This window comes from Cyprinodon variegatus, unplaced genomic scaffold (assembly GCF_000732505.1).
Source record: "Cyprinodon variegatus isolate N-32 unplaced genomic scaffold, C_variegatus-1.0 Scaffold29, whole genome shotgun sequence".
NCBI lineage: Eukaryota > Metazoa > Chordata > Actinopteri > Cyprinodontiformes > Cyprinodontidae > Cyprinodon > Cyprinodon variegatus.
In genome coordinates this window covers 148,867-172,502 of record NW_015150482.1, presented here as the reverse complement: position 1 = coordinate 172,502, position 23,636 = coordinate 148,867, and the positions used below count along the sequence as shown (strand labels likewise).

At 37.2% G+C, this 23,636-nt stretch overlaps 1 protein-coding gene across 1 annotated transcript; it reads left to right on the top strand.

The window, feature by feature from the left end:
* The first annotated feature begins 10 nt into the window (after nucleotides 1-10).
* On the top strand, nucleotides 11-23,216 carry camkk2 (calcium/calmodulin-dependent protein kinase kinase 2, beta). Its single transcript, XM_015398828.1, has 17 exons — nucleotides 11-291; nucleotides 8,385-8,665; nucleotides 8,748-9,089; nucleotides 11,789-11,836; nucleotides 12,875-12,928; nucleotides 14,574-14,625; nucleotides 14,740-14,873; nucleotides 16,871-16,907; nucleotides 17,002-17,023; nucleotides 17,135-17,223; nucleotides 17,781-17,980; nucleotides 18,122-18,175; nucleotides 18,278-18,351; nucleotides 18,474-18,561; nucleotides 20,821-20,949; nucleotides 21,102-21,205; nucleotides 22,390-23,216. The coding sequence occupies exons 2-17, from the start codon at nucleotides 8,450-8,452 to the stop codon at nucleotides 22,460-22,462; spliced, it is 1,716 nt and encodes a 571-aa protein (XP_015254314.1). The 5' UTR covers nucleotides 11-291; nucleotides 8,385-8,449; the 3' UTR covers nucleotides 22,463-23,216.
* Nucleotides 23,217-23,636: the final 420 nt, after the last annotated feature.

Below are 23,636 nucleotides of genomic sequence, written 5' to 3'. Positions count from 1 at the left end.
GCGCAGATCCAAAATTAAGAATCCTGAAGTGTTTTACTGAAGTGAGGAAAAATGAAAGGAACGAGAGGTAATGCACAGCGCCTCCGTTTATGAGGCAGGGCTGTGGGGGTGTGTTTTTCTCCATTATATAAGTGAAGACAGGCTTTCGGTGGTCTTATAAACCGCTGCTCCATCACAGCATCGGCTGTCAGTCTATGTTCTCACAGCTAGCTAGCTGCCAGCAGCCGCCTACTGTAACATCTCTACTGGAAGAAAAAACCTCCAAATTCGTATTTCTTTAACGTCTCCAAGGTAAGACTTGATATCCGAATACCTTTATATGGCTGCGGTGGCTTAATGTGGGGATTTCTTTTAACAGTAGATTGGTTTCTATCATAATCGACGCCCGTTACCGAAACATCTGTCTGTTAACAGCTGCTAATGTTAGCCGAGCTGCTTCACTTTGAAGCTCAGAAAGGATTTAGCGCTCTGGGACGGAGGTAATGGTTATATTCGCTTTCATTTGGACAGCAAATACCCTTGTTTGGTGTTTTGTTGGTTGAAATAAATGTTATAAGTTGGTAAATAACGCAATTTAGCTAAAACTTGAGAGGAAATATAATAAATACTGACAGCCGCCCATAACTGCTATGTCGTTAGTTTAATCCCGGATTTAACTAAAAGTTTTCTATGTAACAACTGTAATGTGCTCCTGTCTAAGCTGAAATATCTCCACTACCTTTTAATGTAACATTGGAACATTGAGAATCTAAAGTTGCATCATCATTTATTTGTTTTTGTCGATAAACATGATGGGTTTTTAAAATATTTAAGCCTGACCTTTAAATACATTTGTATATTTATACCAGGAACACTAACCTATCCATACTATAATGTGACAAAATGTATCTCCATAGCCATTGCCATCTATGTTTAGTCTTCACATCTCAAAGTCCCATGAAGCAGATGGGCAGTGTGGGGCCAGAGTCGATTAGGATTTGATACAAAATATTTTTTTTAACTTGTTATATCAAATACATTATAAATAAATAGCAAAAACTGTTTTCTATCAGCACTTTAATGTACTTAGCATCTAAAAATACAATCAAAAAGAATAACACAACTTGATAGGAAAGAACCTAAAAAAGTGGCACTTTAATCTGAGGTTTAAACTGTGAATGTCTTAAAACGGGGGTCTTAAATGTTTTCCAGACCAAGGACCCCCAAACTAATGACGAGATGGAATGGGGACCCCTTAATTATATATATTTTATGACATTGTGTAATATGAAACTGGTCCTATAGTTACTCTATTACCAATGGAGTCATGTAACGAAAGTCCCCTGGGATTGGGATGCCCTTGGATTATTAAAGTGATTCTGATTCCTGGTTGATGGGACAGGTGTTGTGAATGAAACGTTACCCAGCTTGAAAGAGCTCCTGTGTGTTGTTGAATGTGTGCATTGATGACTGAAAGACATCTTCTGCCTCCATTTATCAGTTAACTACAGTGTGTTGAATTCATGTTAATGTTTATTTAAAGACATTTCAATTGGTGGAAAAAAAAAATTGCAAGGGGAATAAAAAAAAAAAAAGTCTAATCAACCAAAACATTCACAACCCCCATGCAGTACCTCTGTGGACCCGCTAGGGGTTGCGTACCCCTTGTTGAAGACCTCTGTCTTAAAAGAAACCTGTTGTTTATGTTAAGTTAATAAGAAAGTGAGTTTCCAGCCACTTAACTAGGGCTTTAACTAACAATTATTTTGCAAATCGAAAAAGCTGTAGATTTTTTTAATAGGATAGAAAAAGTTTCCTCAAAGAAGTTTGTTGCTTTTTGTATCTCTGCTTCTGTCTCCTTGAACCCCAGTCGGCCTCAGCAGATGGCCGCTCACACTGAACCCGGTCTATAAGTTGACGCAATCAACTGGTTTTGCTTACATAGAAAACTTTGGACCAATCTGACTGTATGATCTGGTTGAATTGTCTCTATAAAGTGCCTTTGGATGACGTGTTGTGAATTGGCGCAATATAAATATTCGTAAAAGATCTTTTACGAATGTAAACCAGGTGAAACTGGAAAACTTTTCAACTTCAAGGGTTCTGGATAGAGAATAGTGATAGAATTTTTTATTTCTTAAATTCAATTTTATTTAATTTTTTTATCAAACCCTAGTGATTGTATCAAACCCTAGAAGTTTGATACAATCACTGCTAGGGTTGTCACGATACTAAACTTTTCAACTCGATACCGATACTAAGTAAAATATTCGATACTCGATACCATTTTCAATACCACAAGGATAAAAACAAAGACTCTAAAATTCAACAGAAATATTTTCATTAGTAAAAAAATACAAGAAATAAATAAAAAAACAATAAGAACAATATTTTGAGGTTTTTATGCTGTGCACAATATTAAGCGAGCTTGATAAAAAACTTACAAAATTAAAATTAAGTGTTCCCTCCTTGGCTATGCTTTGCACACAAAACAATGACACTAGCCAAACCAGGTAAACAAAAATAATTCTCAGCAGCTGCACCTGTTACAAAAAAAGTCTGAAACTGAAAAATGCACAGAATTATTCAATCACACAGTGTTCAGAAAGTGCATTTTCCACTATTCTGCACTTTGGATGGCTGTATCGATACTTTTAAAAACAAGTATTGTATCCGGATACAACGTTTCAGTATCGATACTTTTTTGAGTATCGATACTTTTGACAACCCTAATCACTGCCCTAAGTGGGTCTCTTTGTCAGCTAAAGGAATGTATTACAGTCTCTATACTCCAGTTAATGATTAATCGATTACTAAATGATTTGACGATTATTTAAATAATTGCTTATCACGATTTATCCGATTAATTGTTTCAGCTCTACATTTAACCCGTTCCCTTTCCTACTTTTGCTTGTGCTGCCAGTCAGCTGGCTGAAAGGCTACCACACTTTTACACAGCACCTTTGTTTCCGCTTGTCTATGTGCAAATAAATATCAAATTAACTTGTAAACTAAATGCTGGTGGTGTCAGCATTGTATTTTTTTGTTTTTTCCACAAATCATTATTACTAGTGTAACACTGTATAAGTAGCAGGTCTATTAAAAAGCTGGCAATTTATTAAATAGTCTTTGTCCAAAATAATAAAATAAATATGTGTGTGATCTCTCATAACAATAATATTCAATGTAGTCCATCTAATTACTGCTTTCCTATTTTCCCCTTTTAACTTTTTAATTTATTTATGAAGTGGGGTTTCTGTTTATTTTTGCATTTTTATTCATTTTAATCCACCATTCCTAGCAGGTTTGTGTAACTACAACCAAAACTCTACAGTCTGGAGTCGATTTAGGAATATAATGTGTAGTAAAACTGAAGATGTATTGAATTTGCTTTTAAATTATAGGTTGGGACTCATCATAGAACAGTAGGTGGTATTGCCTTGACTAAAAGCAATAACAAAAATATTTCAATTGCAGCTGAAATATTCTGAAATAAATACTTTCTATTAGATATTAAATATAATAGAGAAAGGGGTCATGCTGGGACCAGTGCCTTTCTCTGCCAGTGTATTGGGAAAGGTGGAGTAGTAAACCCTGTACAGGTCACCAGTCTGTTTCAGGGCAACAAAGAGACATATAACCATACACACACATTGAGGTCACAGTCATATTTTTGGAATGTGGGAGGAAGCTTCTGTACTGGGAGAGAGCCCATGCATTCATGGGTAGAACGTGCAGAAAGACCCTGAACAGGGAATCAAACCTGGAACAAGGTTACAGTGTTACAAACTGTTGCACCATGCAGACAATATTATTCGTTATTCCTTTCTTTTTCAGTTAAGTTTGACAACCTGATATGAGTCACAGTCTGCTCATGTAGCCAGCCAGCAGTCTATTCTTACATGCAGTAATTCAAAATTTGTTTTTCCTGTGAAGCAGCCTGTTGGGGAGACGCATCACTTTACTTTTTACACCATATTGTCTGAATGTTTCCAGTCACTGAGAAGCTCATCTAAATGTTTCATATTGACCTCGGCAGTATGCGTGGCCTCAAATGGATAGAGATGCATACAGTAACCACCCCTTAACCATTTACAACCCCTGGCAAAAATTATATAATTACCGGCCTCAGAAGATGTTTTTTCAGTTTTTTATAAAACAGGTCACAGACATGACAAAAAAACTTAAGTCATCTCAAATTGCAACTCTCTGGTTTTAAATAAAACACTAAAAGAAATAAAAAAGGTGGTTATCAGTAAGGGTTTTTTAGACCAAACCGAAGGATAGAAATATCCCCATTTTCATTTATGGGTGGTGAGTCTGAAGTAGTGGAAAAATTGCGAATCTTCTTTTGGTAAGTAAGCTTGTATGAGCGATGCAAACATAAACTTTTAAACAGAGCGTGCAGGAGGAGAAAAAACCCTAACCCTAACCCTAGGCTCGTGCACGGGCGGGTCTTTTCAAAAATTCGCAAAAATCCTTCACTTTACCTTTTAAGATCCTGGACTATTTGCAGGTCATAGCTTTGACCTTATGTGTCTTTTTTCCAGCAATGTTTTCACAGTTTTTGCTCTATGACAAGATGCATCATCATCTTGAAAAAATTATTTCATCATCCCTAAACAACCTTTCAATTGATGGGATAAGAAAAGTGTCCAAAACCTCAACGTAAACTTGTGCATTTATTAAATACGTAATTACCACCATCTCCCCAGTGCCTTTACCTGACATGCAGCCCCATATCATCAATGACTGTGAAAATGTGCGTGTCTCACTGGAACGGCACCAGACAAAAGTTCCAGCATCATCACCTTTCCCAATGCAGATTCGAAATTCATCACCGGATATGACTTTTATCCAGTCATCAGCAGTCCATTATTGCTTTTCCTTAGCCCATTGTAACCTTATTTTCCTTATTTTTACTGCAAGAAACCTTCCTTTAGATGGTTTCTTGCAGTTTGGTCACAGACACTGACTCCAGTTTACTCCCATTCCTCATTTGTTTTGTGTGCATTTTCGGTTTTTTAAACATGTTGCTTTAAGTTTTTTGTTTTCACGCTTCATTGGTCTACCAGTATGTTTGCCTTTAACAACCTTCCTATGTCATTTGTTTTTGGTCCAGATTTTAGACACAGCTGACTGTGAACAACCAACATCTTTTGCAACATTGGGTGATGATTTACCTTCTTCTAAGAGTTTGATAATCCTCTCCTTTGTTTCAATTGATATATCTCATGTTGGAGCCATGATTCTTGTCCGTTCACTTGGTGCAGCCGCTCTCCAAGGTGTGATCACTCCTTTTTAGATGCAAACTAACAAGCAGGTCCAGCTAGATGCAGGTATTAGTTATGGGGATGGGAATTTACAGGGTGATTCCTCAGATTTGAGTGATTCCATATTATATTCCCTCTGATTGGACTAAGAAACGTAACCATTACTGACTACCACATATTTTTCCTTAATTTCTTTTAGTGTTTCTTCAAGCCAAACAGTTAGCATTTGAAACGACTTTATTTTCTGTGTCATGTCTGTGATCTGCTGTTTTCCTACAAAGTAAACAACTGAATGAAAATCCTCCCAGGATGGTAATTCCATAATTTTTGACAGGGGTTCTAAAAGCCTCAAAGACAGCCGAGAATGACCTCAACAGAAGCCTTTACAGATTTATGACAATTATTTTCCCAGGTTTGAAACCCCTCCAAAGTAACATTTTAGAAATATTTGCTTTAGAACGCAAAACACATTAAACTACATAAATCCAGAATATAATTTATTGACAAATGATGTAACCATCATCATCCCAACAACAGAATAACAATCAGTCAGTTAAACATTTTAATGTCATCTTTTAAAAGCTTTTTAATCAACTTGTGTGTATTAATTCCGCATAGATTATTTTCTTATGAAAAGAAGGTGAAACATTGTTATGCATTAACCTTATTTTAAAGCGAAGCTCTTATTCCATAGCTAGATTTGTTCTCCTGTGCCGGATTTAAAGATAAATGACTGACTAGCTTCTCAGCTGTGTGATAATGCTGCACTTAGGTTAATCTAGGAGATCCTTTCTTGCATTTACAGCAGCTTATCTGCTGCATGCCTCCACACACATCGCTGGCGCTGTTGTCATCTGTATCACTTAATGAGGCCCGGAATGCTCCTCTGTTCCAGATGGCCCCGTGTTTTACTGGTATGTCTGCAGGACCACATATCTGTCTTAACTAATGCTGTGCAAAGTTTGGACCCCCCACAGGCTCTGATTAGTTCTCCTGTCCTTTCTCCTAATGCCCAGATTGTCCAGGTTGACTTGTGTGACTTTAGGTGCAAGGCGCATAGTTTAGCATCTGGTGCTTCAAAGCATCTGTTAGTGTTTGACAGGAAATGATTCTAACCTGAAGTGGGCGTCTCTCCCACACATAGTCCTCATTTAACACTTGGCTAGCCTACACATGGTTATGTTTACCTCTTGGCTTAATTTTCTTCCCTTGTATCAACTTATCAGGTTTCCATGTATTAATATGATCTAAATCCTCTTAAAAAATGATGTAGATCTTTCTTCCTCCTCTGCTTTGCTCTTCTTGTTCCTCAGGTGATGAGCATATAAGAAGCTGAGAGGCCTTTGAGATGGAAAATGTGATCTTAAATTATGCAAAATAAAAAACAAGGTTCTCATTAAATGCTGTAAAGATAATAATTAATCATGTTGTGTAAGTGACATCAAAAGCTTACTCAAACGTTGCTCCTTCAGAAGCATCACTCTGCATCTGCTTACAGGAGCTGAAAATGGTGCAACTAGATGTTTGCAGATGAATTCATTAGCGCATTACAGAGCGTGTGGGAAGAAGTCAAGACGATTGAGGGCTCAAGTGAAAACCACAATGTCTGCTTATGTTGTGACGTCGGTGAAAAATATTTGTGACATTTAAAGCTTTGGTTTTTCTTAAGAGTCCAGCCGCATAGAGAGTTAGACTTCTGCTATTTATATTTTTAGACATGCAGTGTTTCTAACTAGTATGCATAAGTATGTGGAAACCAAACTGCCATCCAATGCACTTAATACCTCATGCTAGTAAGTTTATCCTTCAGTTTTAAGTTTGTTTTTGTCTGAATAGCTACAGCAAAAAAAAAATAAATAAAAAAATCCAGAAATTCACACAAGAATATTAAATGATGGAAATCTTTTCGACTTCATAAAACTTTTACACTGCATTAAAGCTGAAGTGTCGTCAAATATATATCATGTGTATAGTTTTAGATGACCTGAATGCATAGTACTTAACAAACATTTATCGCCATCTAGGCCACTTGTTCTCAGTTCTGGTTCTCTAGCTCTGACTGTATAATTCAAATAATTATAATGTTAATAATGCTGACAAACTAAAATTTGAAGAACAGTCGGCCCTGTGGTTCATGTCTCAAAATGTAAGTTGACACTTAATCTAAGATTAAACCTAGTCAGCTACTTTATGCAGCCAATGAAGAGAATAGTATTGGAAATAAAAAAAAGAAGTCCCCTGAAGGAGCATGTAGTGTACCAAGGACATTGTAACTGAAGCAGGTATGCAGTGACACTGATACCATCTCTTGACAAAACAAGTCCAGCATAAAATCAGGGAATCCTCACAATGTTTTATTCTTTCAGTAGCAAGGTTGTTTCTTTAATGGCTGCCTTCTCAATATCTGTTCATTGTCTAAATTTTAAATGTTTGACATTTTAGTGAGTTTCTTAGTGGGGGCTCCTCAGTCGTGCAAGCAGCAGTGCTACTGCCTTGCAGCAAGAAGGTTCCGGGTTCGATTCCTTTCTTCAAGGAGTTTGCATGTTATCCCTGAGCATGTGTGGGTTCTCTCCAGCTTCCACCTACAGTCTAAAAACATGACTGTTAACATGACAACCTGGCAAACTGTCCAGGTAGAGAGCTGGAGATTGGCACCAGCAGCCCTCGTGACCCCAGCGGGGATAAATGGTGACGGAAAATGGATGGATTGAGTTTTAAGTGTTTCGTTTTCAATGTTTTCATTTCCAAGAGCAAATCTGCTTTTCAGTGTCAATCCAGTCTGTCTCTGGTTTAATTCCATAGTTTTTAAGCGTGAACAATTAACAGCATGGTGGCCTCAGTCCATCTAAGTGACTGTTGTAACAGTTTTCTCTTTGTGTGAACAGGGTAAACATAATGGGGTACACATTTGCTCTAAAAGTTACACTTCTGTCCTTAATTTTTATTTAATGAAGTGATATTTTTTTTCTACAAATATGAAATGGACTTTTTTATTTAGCTGACCCAAAATAATCCCAAAACAACATATTTAATGAAGCAAATCACTCTTATTAGGTATAAATCACCTAATAAGAGTGACTGAAAGGCTAGCATGTTTTCAGCACACTTATATTCTGCAAATTCTTTTTTTAGGCAAAATTGGCCTTGAGGTTGTGGTCTGATGGAGGAGTGCTTGTCTCGTTTTGTGAAGAGCCACCATGTTGCCGTGTCATGTAACTCCTTGGCACTCTGCTGAGTCTTCGGCATCCTGCGGCAGTCATGCGCCATCGCTGCAACAACCTCTCCCTGATCTACTGTGCAGCTGTCCCACTCCACCTTTAAACACCCACTCTGAGACACCATCCCCAGACCCCATGGAGTCCCTCATTGTTGTCACAGAGTATGAAACAAGTCAACCACCTGGAGAGGAAGAGGTGACATGAAACACAGTGATTTTGTTTTATGATTAATAAATTGTGTGAATGTTAAAGATAAGTAACCTATATTTCATGTCAGGTGGAAGAAATGGACAGCTCGGAGATGCCTGAGCAAGCTTCCTCAACAGGAGCACCTTTTGGGACTCCTTCCTGTGACCTGTTGTCCCATACCGTGTGTCTGCCGGAGGTTCTTCTTCCTGAAAGCCAAGAGCAAAGGAGCAGATTAAGCATGTCTGACCGGAAACTCTCTCTCCAGGAGCGATCGCATACCGCTCCCTCACCCTGCAGCTCGCCTGGACTAAACGGGCGATATATTTACCCATCCTTACCCTACTCTCCCATCACATCTCCCCACTCCTCTCCTCGCCTGCCTCGCCGACCCACTGTGGAGTCCCACAGCGTTTCCATCACAGATCTCCAGGTATGATAATGCTTTTTGAATGAAATCAATTGTTTTTATACCATCTTTAGTCTTAGTCTGTTTTTATAGATTTATGAATTATCAAGCATTTAAATTCTGTGGGCTTCTTTTGCCAAAATGACATACCAGATTTCCCAGTCCGTAAAACAGATACAAAACTTCTCGATGCATAAATACAGGGATTCAGACTTCTTATGAATCTCTATACCAATAATTAAAACTAAATGTCATAATCACAGTTGACTTTGCAGATTAATAGTTAAATTCCACTCTGGAGAGAGTGTGTGTATATATATATATGCATGCATGCATACATATTAAGACACAAAAAGATATACACACAAATAAAAACCTAATAAATACAAGGATGGGTTTTGGGTTTGCCATATTCACCAATAGTCTTCCATTTATATGATGGAGTATCCTGATTTTATATGTTTTTTAGTTCATCCAGTATCCTCTGGTAAAGAATTCATAGCATATCAGTCATTTTGAGTTCATAAGCACTATAATTGTATATTTAAATAAATATTTGTTGGTTTTTCTGGACCCTAACGTACTGTAATGTTTTGAGGCTTGAATAAAACATGGCAAACAAATGGGTCAACTAGTGTTGACAGAGAATTACATTTACATTTCTTCTTAAAAGCAGCGCCACTGGTTAAGATCAAGCTTTGGATGCACAGGTAAGGTTTGATAGACAGCGAATGTAGCTGTTAGCTGCAGTAGAAATAGATGTGGTTAGTATTTTCTTTAGTGCTCCATCCTACAAAAGATGTCATGTTGGGATCAGATTTTTTTTTTAGGTTGTCATGTTTTTTTTTTTTTTGGTTGCAAAATTTGCTTTCTATATTTTACATGATATAATTACATTTTTTGCTAAATAGATATAGAGATTGACTTTCTGTAGAATTATTTTTTAAACGTTAAAAGTGTTAAAAATGTTAAAAGTGGTTTATATATTCAATACCTAAACTGGTCTGTTATGGTAGAATAGTCCTTGAAGAACTGGAGCTTATGGTTGAATTTGTTTATGTTATATTTGCAGTCCTACTACGATCCATTTTTCCCTTTTCCACTGACAATTTCAGCACTGGACAGCTCTACATCAAGTCTGTCCAGTTTCTTTTGACTCACTGACAGCTGGAGTTAAGACTTTAAATCTCACCTTTAACCTTTGTTTATCTCAAGCTGAGATCACTAAAAGAAGTATTTCACAACCACTTTCCTGTTTTCTATGCCTCTTTTATGGTCTTTCATGTTGTGCGCATCTGAAAAGTAGGGCTGGGCCATAAGTTGCATTTTCAACATACCATATTTTCCAGGCTATAAGCCGCTACTTTTTCCCCACTCTCTGAACCCGCTTATAAGAAGGTGCAGCTTTTCTGTGGATTTTTCCTTACCACTAGAGGGGAAATAAAATTTTGGAACTGAAAGAATAAGGGGCTAATTTTCCTTTAGCACAAGAACATGCTAGCAGCAGGCACAACGGAGAACAAATGTCCTGAATTCACACATTTTGCCATTTATTTTCCGCATTAAAGCTGTCGAATCAATGAAGAGGCTGTGCTCAACTTCATCTTTTAGCAGAAGCTCTTACTGCTGCGAACCAAAAAGCTTACGGGAGCTAGCATTTTTCTTCCTGTCTACTCCAGAGATATGTAGAGCTCCCCTTACAGGTTTTGTGGGAGACAGTTCGGTAGATATCAGCGGCTTCTAGCCCGGTGTGGCTTATACATGTGTTTTTTTTTTTTTTTTTTTCAAAACAAATTTGTGAGCATGGCTTATAGTGAGGTGTGCTCTATAGTCCGGAAAATATGGTAAATGCAATATAACAAAATTCAAATATCTAATTGTAGAAGCACCCAGATTTGGTCAGATTACATTTGACAAGAATAAAACGCCGACTTTCTCACTGCATCCCAGAAGAATTAAGCACTTTTCAAACAACTTTAACACTAAAGTCTTGGAGTAAAACATTTAAATATTTGTTGTTAGTGGAAAGTAAAAGCAAAAATAAAATCACAATCACATTATTGAGGTTTGGCTAAATCATCATCAGCTACTGAAAAGCTAATTTTGTGTTTGATCACCGGATATAGACTGTTAGTTGGTTTAGCACCCCATTTTCATGTGTAACTCAGAAAGTAGAAAGACATGTCCTCCTTCTCTTCTATCAGTATACCATAAAAACTATATTCTTTAACTTTCGGCAACCTCATAGGATCCCCATGAGTGTGTGATAGCACCCGATAACAGCCGAGTTGCTGTCCCTTAGTATTTGTGTCATCAGTGTTTTGTTTTTTCACATCAGTGGATCAATAGGTTTATATCACAATGTGGCCCTGTTCCAGAACAGATCGCCAAAAAGCAGGCGCTACAACATAACAGGCAGAAGTGGAAACTCTAGGGTGGAGTGAGGTGGAGCTGGCCTCAGTGGATCAGGAGGATCAAATGTAAACCTTGTTGCATCCTTATTGATTTTGATCTCAGATTTCTGTCTGTCATGCTCAGCTGTAAACTTTACATGTATTTGCTGGGTAACAACTAAACATCCGTTGAAAAGAAAAGACCAGCTGCCTATTTTTCAGAATAGTTTATTCTGATAGATTTGAGGAAACATTCAAGAAGACTTCTGTCCAGACTATATAACCTCTGATGTTATTTCTTCCCTCTTCTTCTCTCTCTCCCTCCTGTAGGACTGCGTTCAGCTCAACCAGTACAAACTGAAGGATGAGATTGGAAAGGTACCATCCTAGACCACTTACTGATTGCTCCCTTTCACTGACTTCCATTTCCCTTCTCCTTTCCGCCTACTGCATGTCTGTCAAGTACAGGCACATCACCAAGGACGTGCAGTAGCAGCCTCTTATATGCTCTCTCCCGGCTGTCCTCATTTTCCAAACTGTAAACCACCCGTTCATGAGAGAGTTGGAAGATGGATGAGAGGCTGGTATAAATAGTGCTCTCTAAGGATTGTTCCAGGCTTAGTGGATGGGGGCTGAGCGAGGGAGTAGATGCATGTAGACATTTATGGTTCAGATTGTTGGTATTGTGGAGGACGATGATGATATCCTTGAATTTCAATAGATAGACGGAAGGTCTGTAGTCTACCTCTGTGGAATCTTAAAAAGCTGTAAAACATTTTCATATTTAAGCAGGCTTTCTGTTTCATTGCATTATTGTTATTATGTTTTTTTTTTCTTCTGTACAGCACTTTATTGTCTCAACTTTCAAAGCACTTAACAATTAAATTCACTTATTGAATTGTTAGATCGGAGGCTTTTATGATAATTGCAGAGATTCCTTCTATGGAATCGCCACTTTGGACTGTGGGATAAGCTATCTGCTACGTCTCAGTGCTACAATCTGCTCCCCCAGCAGGAACTGAGTCTGCCCCCCTCTCTCCCTCTATCTCTGTGTTGTTGTGTATGAACTTGTTTGCACAGGCTTCTAATTGGGCCCATTTTCCAAGCAGAGTTTCCTGTGTGAGGGTGATGGGATTGGAAAGCTGTGGGGGAAGGGGGAGTATGTTGATGGCACAAACCAGATCCAGTTTCTCTAATTAGCCTGAAATCAAAAATGAAAGAGCAATGGAGAGATGATTTGAATTTGTCTGTTCTCACTTTGAAGCAGCTGGTAGGCTTTCAGCGTGGGCCCACTCACTTCAGCTTGTGTATATAAGCTTATGGATTTACTCTTGTGGGGTTTTCTACACATTCATTATGTTTAATTTTTATGAAATGCTTTTTTTTTAACTTATCTGTTTACCTGCCATTACACAGGGCTCCTATGGTGTTGTTAAGCTGGCTTACAATGAGGATGACAACATGTACTATGTGAGTATTAAACCCCACAACAGGACAATGATTTCCTTGTTATTTGTATTAGAGGGAATTTCTGTAAAAAACAGAAGAATGTTTACACATCATTATTATTAACCTATTAAGCACCATGTCAGTGATTAAAAATTGCACAGTGATTTACTAATATCTTTATTATATTATATTTTATTTATATATTTGTTAAAAATTTGTTATAATAGTTGAGCAGATTGGCAGATTATGTGTCTGAATAAATACAGTGCTTTCCAAAAGTATTCTTACCTTTTTACAGCTTTTCTCTGCCTTTAACTTGTAAGAACATTTAACCTTATGTATTTCATATGTGGATTCCATGTGAGGGATCAACACAAGTAGTATATAAGGGTGATGTGCAAAAAAGTGGGCTTTTATTAGGTTACAGCTGCAAGTATTTTGGTATACATCTGTATAAGCTTGGCTCTTTCTTGTCTGCCTGCATGAATAGCGTCTCAGAATATTGCTTTTTCTAACTTTGCCCCAGATGCTCTCGATTTGTAGACTGATTGGCTTATTTAAAAGCATGCAGAGGCCCAGATCTTAACAGTCCCATTTTAGCTCAGGCCATAGGTTTAATAGAGCCACATTTGGATTAACTAAATCACACCATAGTGGATGCTCTCCTTACTCAATTACCCCTAAAGATTCAGATATAAGTGTCTTCAAAACTAAAGCTAATGGGAATCATCCTGATGTAAAATAATAAAGTGAAGACACAGGAAAATATGTGTGAATTGCAGCCATTATTGCAATATTCAACAAAAATATTGCATTTTCATGTTTTTTTTAGATATTGTTCAGCACTTCATTTAGAGTCACTGTTGGAAGATGAACTTCTGCATTAGTCTAAAGTCTTTTGAAGGTTCTACCAGAATTTCTCCAGAGGTTCCCCATCTCTGATAAAGAAAATAAACTGTTCATATAGCAGAACACTTCTACTGCCATGTTTTTATCATAGAGGTTTTGTTTATAGCTGATCAGCCTCCACATATAGGGCTTATATCCATCTATCCATCCATTGCTTATGCCTGATTATCCTTAAATGGCTGCTTTGGGGGCTGTTGCTTGTCTCCAGAAGCAAGTGGTTAAAATTCAGGGTGCAGACTGGACATGTGGTCAATAGATCACAAAATCCAAAGGACCCACCCCCCTCTAAAGTCTATCCAGAGTGACTGATTTGGGTCTCATTACACAAAACCACCATCTTCCATATTATTTCATATCTGTTGCATATTATCTTCAGAGACTATATATTCCATGGTTATATAGTGAAAGAATTGGTTTGAATATTTATCAAAGGCTCTTTATATTGAGTTTGTTTTGCACGCTGTACTTGCGTAGAACCATTTTTCAGTCCCGCTTGTAAAATAATTTGCTCTAATAGCTACTGAGGGGCATTCCTCTACTAAATGATTTTCAAGATAAAGGATTTATTTTTCTATCTTAGAAGCTGTAACTGTCATCTGTACTGTAGGTGTATGCAGCATCTGACTGTGTGGTATCTTTTTTTTTTTCCTCCTGCCTCTTTGTTCATCATTTCTCTTGATATTCTGCCCACTGGGCTCTCCTGGCCTCGTTCTTATCTTCCTCTAAATCTAAACCCATCCCTCTCTCCCTTGTGTAGGCGATGAAGCTGTTGTCCAAGAAGAGGCTGTTGAGGCAGGCAGGTTTTCCACGTAAGTCAGCAGGACCCCTTAATGCCGGAATGGCAGACAAATGATGTGATACAGTATGTCTCACAGTAATCTAATTCTTTAATATTCACTTATTATTTCTTTCTCCTACATCAGGGAGACCACCTCCTCGTGGAACTAGAGCAGCACCTGAGGGGCCTGCTCAGCATAAAGGCCCCCTGGAACGAGTTTATCAAGAGATAGCCATTCTAAAAAAACTAGACCATCCTAATGTGGTGAAACTAGTAGAGGTATGTAATTATTCAACATGTCGTTTACTTGATTCTTTTCATTTTAGATTGGTGTAAGAATACAGTAAATGGCTGAAAGCTACATGGTAGTTGGGTACCATAGTTGCATCCCTTATTAGATAGATATTTAACTATTATAACCACATTTTGACAAAGCATAACAGAGCCTGATCATGCCAGACATATAGAATCAAGAAATCACTCAAAGAAACTGTCTGATAAAATTAACAAGGCTAAAGATCTTAAGAAATTCAAACAGGAAACAGATTTTAAATAATGAACTTTATTGGTCTGAGAAAGGCTAAAAGTGCATGTGTCAAAAATATAGTTCCATATTTAGGCTCACCCTTTATCCACTGAGTAACAAATCAATCATGATGCTTTTGTCTTCTATGCCATTGTGCTGAATATTTCCCTCATTGTTAGCGGTGGTTACATTATAAACTGGACATTTCTAAGCTAAATGAGGCAGAAAAAGGGGTTTTATATATATATATATATATATATATATATATATATATATAATGGAATGAAATTCAGTATGAAAGTGAGGGAAAGAGACACAACAGAAAGATTATCATTAGGCTATTTGAAGCAAGCAAAAATAGAAACATTAAGTATTTAATCAAATCATTGTTTTATTGAAGTAAAACAAACAAAGAAATGTGATTAAAAACAGCTCTGAAGTTGGGTACATTTCATTTTTGACAATAACTCAGGCTTAAGAAATGACTCTTTGATTACAACTGGTGGTAAAATGTTCAATTAAATTCAGTTTATTTATATAGTATCAATTCACAACACTTCATCCCAAGGCACATTACAGAGACCATTTAACCAGATCAGACATACAGTTAGTTTAGTTAGAAGCTTTCTTTCTAACGAAAACCAGCTGATTTCATTGACACATTGACTCACACCAAGCATGCTTATAGCGATAGTGGAGAGGAAAACTCCCTTTTAACAGGAAGAAATCTCCAGCAGAACCAGGCTCAGTGTGAGCGACCATCTGCTGTTAAAGGAGACAGAAGCAGAGATACAAAAAGTGGCAGAGATACTAAAGGATGATATTGGTCCTATCAGTTCTTGTAAATCATGTGAATGAAGCACTTTACTGTTTTTAATTTTGGAACTTTGAACTTTTATGAGGAATCCATAACTCTTTCTGTTCCCCTGGTTAGTCAGAAAATATATCTATTAGCCACTATCTCTATCATGTAATTATGAAAAATGTTCCATTTTTGGGATTAAATAAAATATTTTTGAATTTGAATAAATCCAGTCGACAAGCTGCAACTGGATGGGAAGCTGTGTTAAATAAAAGCAAAAATATCATGTAAAAAATGTTTTTCTTTGAAAAACTTGGTTAATACAATGATTGCATAAACCCAGATATTTTTACATTTGGGCCGTGAATCGTTAGAATTTCATTTTTTTTTTTTAGAACTTATACTTTTATTATTTTTTTAAAGAGCAATAATACAGCCATACATCAATGGTACATAACACAAATGTTGACAATATAAAGAATTTCATGTTTGATCCATATTCAAGGCACAACTAGAAGGATGGTAAGAGAGATACAAAAGAAGGCAAAGCCCTCTGAGAGAAAAATGCAGCAAAGAGGGTCTTATTAGAGTCAACAAATCGTTTGCTATTTGGGAGTTATTCCACAGAAAAAGCAGTTTCTTTAATGCTACAAGCATGTTATTTATTTTTTGACATAATGATAATGCAGAACAGAAAAAAACAAACCATGAAAAATTTTAAGCATTTTTTCACATTTTTCCTATTCTTCAAATTATTCTTGAGGTTATTTTGTTGCACCTTAAAACAGAAGCACCAACACTGCTGTTCAGGTTTACCCTCTCAGACGTTAATTTATGCTCTACTGTTAGAGATTCCAGTTCACATGAATGCAGAAGATTACATTTTGTGTGTTTGGTGTGTATGTTTGCATTAATGCTCATTTCCTCCACCCCATGCTGTGGTGCCAGGTTTTGGATGACCCCAGCGAGGACCATCTGTACATGGGTATGTTCTTGGCCAAACTGTCAGCGTTCAGACTGCAAACAGCATTTTTAAAGGTTGTTTCCTTACTAGTTTCATGTTTTGTTTTATGTTGCAGTGTTTGAACTGGTGAAGCAAGGGTAAGACAAGGCTTTTTCATGGCTAAGATTTCAGTAATGGATTGAACTCCATCTCATTAGTTCTGATTGCTACCAATGTGATGATGTGGGTATCTGTTTATGTGTATTCAGGGCTGTGATGGAGGTGCCCACTGATAAACCGTTCAGTGAAGACCAGGCCCGTTTTTACTTCAGGGATCTGCTCAGAGGAATCGAATACTGTGAGTCCCCCAAACCTCTTGTAATGTAAACATTTATCTCATCAATATGAATCTATTTTGTTTCTAAATTAATCTGTAACAGTGATAGATTATAACTACTATACTTTTATCGCTTTTATATAATGTACACAAGAAGTGTCGTAAAGGATCGTCCCTATCATGGTTTAGACATTCAAATTCTCCCACTGTGTAATTAAGGCTTGTTTACACAATGCTATCCTGTTTTTACTAACTTCTTTCTGTGAGCTCTACTTGACTCTAGCCACCCACAAGGCTCACATGATTTCTCTGGCTGCTAATGCATTTCATCTCACCAGAAAAGCTTTTAAACTAGTGTTGTCTAGGAGACTATTATCTGGAGGAAAGGAGAGGGAGAGCTTTATATCTAGGACTTAATAAAATTTTTGGCTTGTTATAACAATAATTTCTACCTATAATTCATCATCTGATGAGAAAAAAATGCATTATATTATTTCTTTACATGATAAGCAGGCAATATGATGTTTATCCAGAGAGTTTTCTGCTGTTAATAGTAGCAGCATTACATTTTTTCACAGTGCATTACCAGAGGATCATCCACAGAGACATCAAACCTTCTAACCTGTTGGTGGGAGAAGATGGACACATCAAAATTGCAGACTTTGGAGTTAGTAACCAGTTTGAAGGAGCTGATGCTCTTCTCACCAGCACCGTGGGAACACCTGCTTTCCTTGCTCCTGAAACACTTTCTGAGACCAGAAAAAATTTCTCTGGGAAGGTGAGGCAGTGTTTGTGGCTAGCCAGTGCCATCTAGAGACAGCTTTTAAAAACGCAACACTTTACTCTTAGCTTTTCAGAGATGTTGATGTTTAATAGTTGATGCGGCTTTAAAGTATTTCTTGTTTTTTTCTTTTTAAAGGCATTGGATGTTTGGGCTATGGGTGTGACGCTTTACTGCTTCGTCTTTGGCGTGGTGAGTGTTTGCCTGGAAATTATAGATACACCTTGTTGCTTTAAAAGTCAGCCCCAAATGTTCACTTGATGGTGACACAAAAAATGTATATTATCTCCACAGTGTCCTTTTATGGATGAGCGCATTCTAAGTTTACATCAAAAAATCAAAACCCAACCGGTGGTGATTCCAGATCGGTAAGCTTTCCTGCTGGTTTATCTCAAACTATTTTCTTTTTACTTGTTTTTTTTAGGCTGTCTTTGTTTTTCAGTCAGTTTATTCTGAAGCTCTGTATTGTTTGTTTATCTTGTGCCAACAGTGCAGACATATCAGATGACCTCAAAGATTTGTTGTTGAAAATGTTGGACAAGAATCCAGAAACCAGGATATCAGTGGCACAGATAAAGGTGAGCTTAGTTATCATCCTCAAGTCAGATGAATAATGACGGCCCTCCTTTTAAATGCATGTCTTTTTTTTCTTCATTTTATTCCTTTGTAAGATGCCTAAAATGTTTGCAACAATCTGAATGTTTTATAATAAGTTTGTATGTTCCTGTGTGTAAAAACAGGCATTTTTAGAATTAAATAATCTGAAGAGATTTTCAGTTTTTTAACTCAAATCTTTTATTTTTTCTAACAGTTAAATTAATTCATAACAATAACAGTTTCCAACAGATTGAATCTGTAATTAAATCCTTTATTTGATCAGTTATAATTATTTAGAGAGTTATAATTAGTTATAATTAATTTTATGACTCCTGTGCTTTATGAAATGGAAATGTCTTGAGAGCTGTACAGAACGAAATCTCATTTTGTATAGACCCAGTGTGTACAAAATGACAATATAGTTTGTCTAAAGGCAGGTTTAGGCTCAGAAACCAGGTCGTCTGTGTGTGTGTCGCAGTTAATGCAGATACGGCCCCGCCCCTTCCGCAGACACTCTGGTGAGCCTCTCCGACAGGAGGCCTCTGATTGGTCAGTTCTACATCCGCTCTACACTATGCGTATTTCCTGTTTGGTACCTTACCGGCTTGTTTTTGTATGACCGCCATTGTGGAAAATGACTTGTGAAAATGGACCAGCTAGAAGAGCGAGGTGCGCGAGAATGCTGGTTCCGTTTTTCCACCTGGATCTGCGCTCTTTTTCGCCCTCATGTCCCTACATTGTCTCATAATTTGCCCCTTACGTTTTTCCACTTCCTCACTGCCTCGGCCGTATCTAGACCTGCAGCTATTTTGCGATTGTCCCTCTTGCTTTGTTGCGTGGACTAACATAGCTCATAAATCCAAAATATCTTCATCATACCTGCGACAAGCTCCCTGCGACACACTGCTGCGGGGGTATAACCAGCCCTTAAGTCTAAGTCTAGAGTCATTAATGACTGTATGAATAGTTTTCAGGCTGACACATTCTTGCAGCAAAAGCTTAATGAGGAAACAGCAAACTGACTGCCAGTACAGACCAAGCAGCAGGTGGTGCTTTTGCCTCATTGTAGGTGCAACATTTGTGTTGTATTTTCTATGCCAAAAACAGCAGAGTTGTTCTTGCACCTCTTGTAACGCACGCTCCTTCTGTTTAGGAAGCATAGTAGTAAGGGATGCCACACCTTTTAATGTATTTGATACTTTACCTTTATTTTTGATGGTCCTCCCTCTAACCTCTTACTGCATTACCGTGTGTCCGAAATAAAAAGAGTTACAGTATTGCTAAAATTATTCATTTTAATATGTAAGGTGTTTGAATAACTTTAATGTTCTGATTAATTATTTTGGGTAAAGGAGGTTTTGTGTGGAGGCTTAGGGTTTAATTTTGCCGTAATTCTGACCGTGGCTCCTTTTCAGTCAGAACAGGGACCTTTTTTCAATCTTCATGATGTCTGTTTTATATTTTTAGATTTAACTGTTACTTTCACATTTCTTTTCTTACTGTTGTTTTGTAGCATTTTGAGATATGTTAATTATAGACTATGAATGATATTTTCTTTTGTTATAATTGTTTTTTTATTATTATTACCATTATCTCCATTGACTCCATCTCCATGGCTTAGAACTTCATCTTTCTTTTCTGGCGTCTCTCAAACTGCTTGAAGAAAATATGATTTTCTTATTTAAATGGGCCAAAAAACAAATTGCTCTGCACATCTGATCCTTTGCATACACACGGTCTTCGTAGATCACACATGCCAACTTATAACACAAGGATTTATTTATTTTTTTTTTTTGTCCATGTAACTTAGAACTTCTTATGCAGGTTATTTTAAGATAAGCCTTTTTAACTAATGCTCCACATCTAATCTGATGTTTAATTTTTTAGGACACTAAAAAAACTAGCAGTTCCTGTAGCTAGTTATTGTTTTGTGAAACCATGCAGTTAGAAACTTTGGAGCAAGCCATTATTTATTTACTGTATAAACATCAGCAGAGGACCATTAAAATTATTGTCCTTAAAAAGTTCACCCCTACTTCCACTTTAATCATCTGATTATCTTAGCTGTAGCAGGAGAAGTGCTCGGCAATATTTCTTTATGTTGCCAAAAAGTATTTTTAATATTAAAAGCAGTTTCCTGTTGAAATGTTCATACATGTTAAAATAGTTACCCTGTTTCTTTATTATTGTGTGATCATATATTCATTTAGGTCTAAAATGGCTCCTTTGGTTTTTTCCAGGCACATCCATGGGTGACAAAGCACGGTGCCGAGCCTCTTCCTCCTGAGGATGACAACTGTTCACTGATTGAGGTCACGGAGGAGGAAGTGGAGAACTCTGTTAAACACATCCCAAGCCTCACTACAGTGGTGAGCTTCTTCATTAATGAACATTGAGAAAACATCAGAGTCAGAAGCAAATACACTGCAGGTTTTTGTTGAATAGATTTTAAAGGATGTGATGTGATGTCATACTGATTTAGCTTTAGCATGTGTGTTTTGCTTTCTTCTACTTTTTCCAGATACTGGTCAGAACCATGCTGAGGAAGCGCTCATTCGGGAATCCCTTCGACTTGAGCCGGAAGGAGGACCGCAGCAGTTTATGTGCTCCGCGAAGAACATTCACGTGAGTACCATTTAGGGTACCATGACAACAGTTGGAGACCTTGGGCCATGTGGCTGCGCCACAACTGTCTTTCATAATGTTGCAGCTTCATTTCAGATGGTCTCACATAGTTTATGTCAGGGATTCTTGGTAGGCTGTCATTATTTCCTTGGGCAAAATATGTTGTTTATCCCTGGAGGCAAAATGGGAAGGAAGTTTCTGGACCTGACTTTGGCTTAGATTGCAATGACATCTATTGTTTCCTATCACTGCTGTCATAGCAAAGTAACTCAACCATTTCAAGCTCATTTTGATGAACCATTATGGGGAATTTTCCACAGCAGGCAATGCAATTAGCTTGTTTTATGTTTCACTGTGAATTTCATAAATTACACTTACTGAAATAAAAAGAACGTCTAATATTTACATGACTGAAAATACTAAAGTCGGCTAGTTCTTGGTGTTTATTTTGTTACTCAGAGACTTATGTATTCCAGTTTCAAGTAAAACTGTTTTGCTGTATTACTTATGTAAATGCAGAAATTGCAATCATGTAAATTTTAAGCTCCTTTCTTTCAAGTTAAACACATTTTTTTGTACAATGAAAAAAAGCAACTTTTTTGGCTTCAATTTAATAGAAAATCAGAGTAGCTATAGAAAAAAAAAGAAATATGAAATCACTGTCTGGTGTCTTCCCACTGTTTCATATTATCAGAGAGTCCAAGTAGGTCAAAGCGCCGCCTGGAGTTGCCAACATTTTTCACTATCCTGGCCATTAATGTCATTAGGTAGTGATAAAAAGTCTTGCTCTAACCATTGTGTCTAACTCCTAATATCTGGCAGTACTGTTTAACATAATAACTTGGGCATAAATATTTTTTGTTAATAATAATAAAAAAAGGCAGCATTTTGAGATATGTCAATTATAGACATAAATAATGGCAACATTGAAGCATTAAAGCCAGACGTTTGAACTCCTCCTCTGTAAGCAGGCTGTCCTCTCAGTGGAAAAGTCAGCTGAATCAAATGTAATAGATTATATATATTTGTTGTATGTTTTTTTTTCTAGAAACCCCATTTTTCCCTCAGTTGCTCTGTGTCCTTTGGAAATCAAACCTATTTTGAGTTACTCAATAGTGGCTTTGGGATTAGCATTTCCTGGTGGCATGGCTGTGACTGATCCTGAGTCTGTTGTTGTCATCCAGGAAACAAGAGAGCGCTGACGGTGTGAAAAGCATGGACCTGCCCTACGTAGGAGAAGACGAGGCTCTTTCCTGATACAGACAGCTTTTTATGCACACTAATATCTTCCTGCCTGTAACTGCACAACACGACACCCCTTTATTCTTTTAAACCGCCGTCAACACTTATGGACATGAACGTTTATGTTTCATGGGAAAAAAGGGACTAAATTGATGAATTCAAGCACTTTGGTGATGATTTTGTGACTGATAACCCGTTCTCTTCTTGTACAGCATAGTTTTGGGGTTGTGGGCTTTGTGACTTCATATGTGAACCTTCCAGGGGGTTAACCCCCATTAACCTTGATTTATCATTCCTTTTTCACTCAAATTACACTTCCTGTCCTGCATGCATATATATTCTCAGCATGCCTCGTCTCAGGCTTCAACGGTTCAGCTTCAGGTTTTCAACATGGTTTAACCTCCGGTTTCCCTCCACGTTTATACTTGACGAGACTTTCAGGTCCTCTTGGCTGATGAAGATAAAGGGAAAGGTTTTTTTCTCACCATCACAGCTGACCATCTCTTTGGCAGAGAACGCCTCCTGATTGTCCAAGTTCCAACTGTGTTAGAGTGGCAGTGTTTGTTACATATTTAAAAGATTGTACAGTTTACAAAAAAAAAGGAAAAAGGGAAGTGGAAACATGTTTACTTCATTGAATGCATGCATTTATATAAAAAAATATATTTATCCAAATTCCCACACAAATAGAAAGCTTTAAACTATTTAAAACAGTTAATGTAGTGCTCTGTGAACAATCACATTTGTCTTTACTGCATACAGAATAGGAGAAAAAAGGGACCTTTTATCTGGTAAAACTCGTATTAAGGTGTTTTCACTTTTAGAGCTCAGTGAGCTGCTTCAAAGCTGGATATTAAATTCTGCCTGTAATGTATGTGAGAACAGCAGAATGCGTCAGTGACACGTTTCTTCCTTAAAGTTTTTAAACACAGTTTTATTGAGTTACTGATAAAGGTTTATCCTGCAGCATTATGTTTTTTTTTTTATTTACTTCATGACTACAGAAGCTGAAGTCAAACTCAAACCTTGTTTTGTTTCCTTCATCTCGCTAGTTTCATGTTATTTAAGGAGAGGCCATTTATAAGCATGCATATGTTTGCAAGGTAAATAAACAGTTGTTCAGCTGTGAAAGAAGGCTAATGATGTGAAACTGGGATGGAAGCATAGTGCCAAGGGAGACTTTCTATAG

Excerpts from the sequence above, each read along its gene's own strand:
- camkk2 (XM_015398828.1), top strand. The coding sequence starts at position 8,450 with ATGTTGCCGTGTCATGTAACTCCTTGGCACTCTGCTGAGTCTTCGGCA. Across the intron at positions 14,874-16,870 it reads ATGTGGTGAAACTAGTAGAG|GTTTTGGATGACCCCAGCGA; the intron begins GTATGTAATTAT and ends CTGTGGTGCCAG. Across the intron at positions 21,206-22,389 it reads GCTCCGCGAAGAACATTCAC|GAAACAAGAGAGCGCTGACG; the intron begins GTGAGTACCATT and ends GTTGTCATCCAG.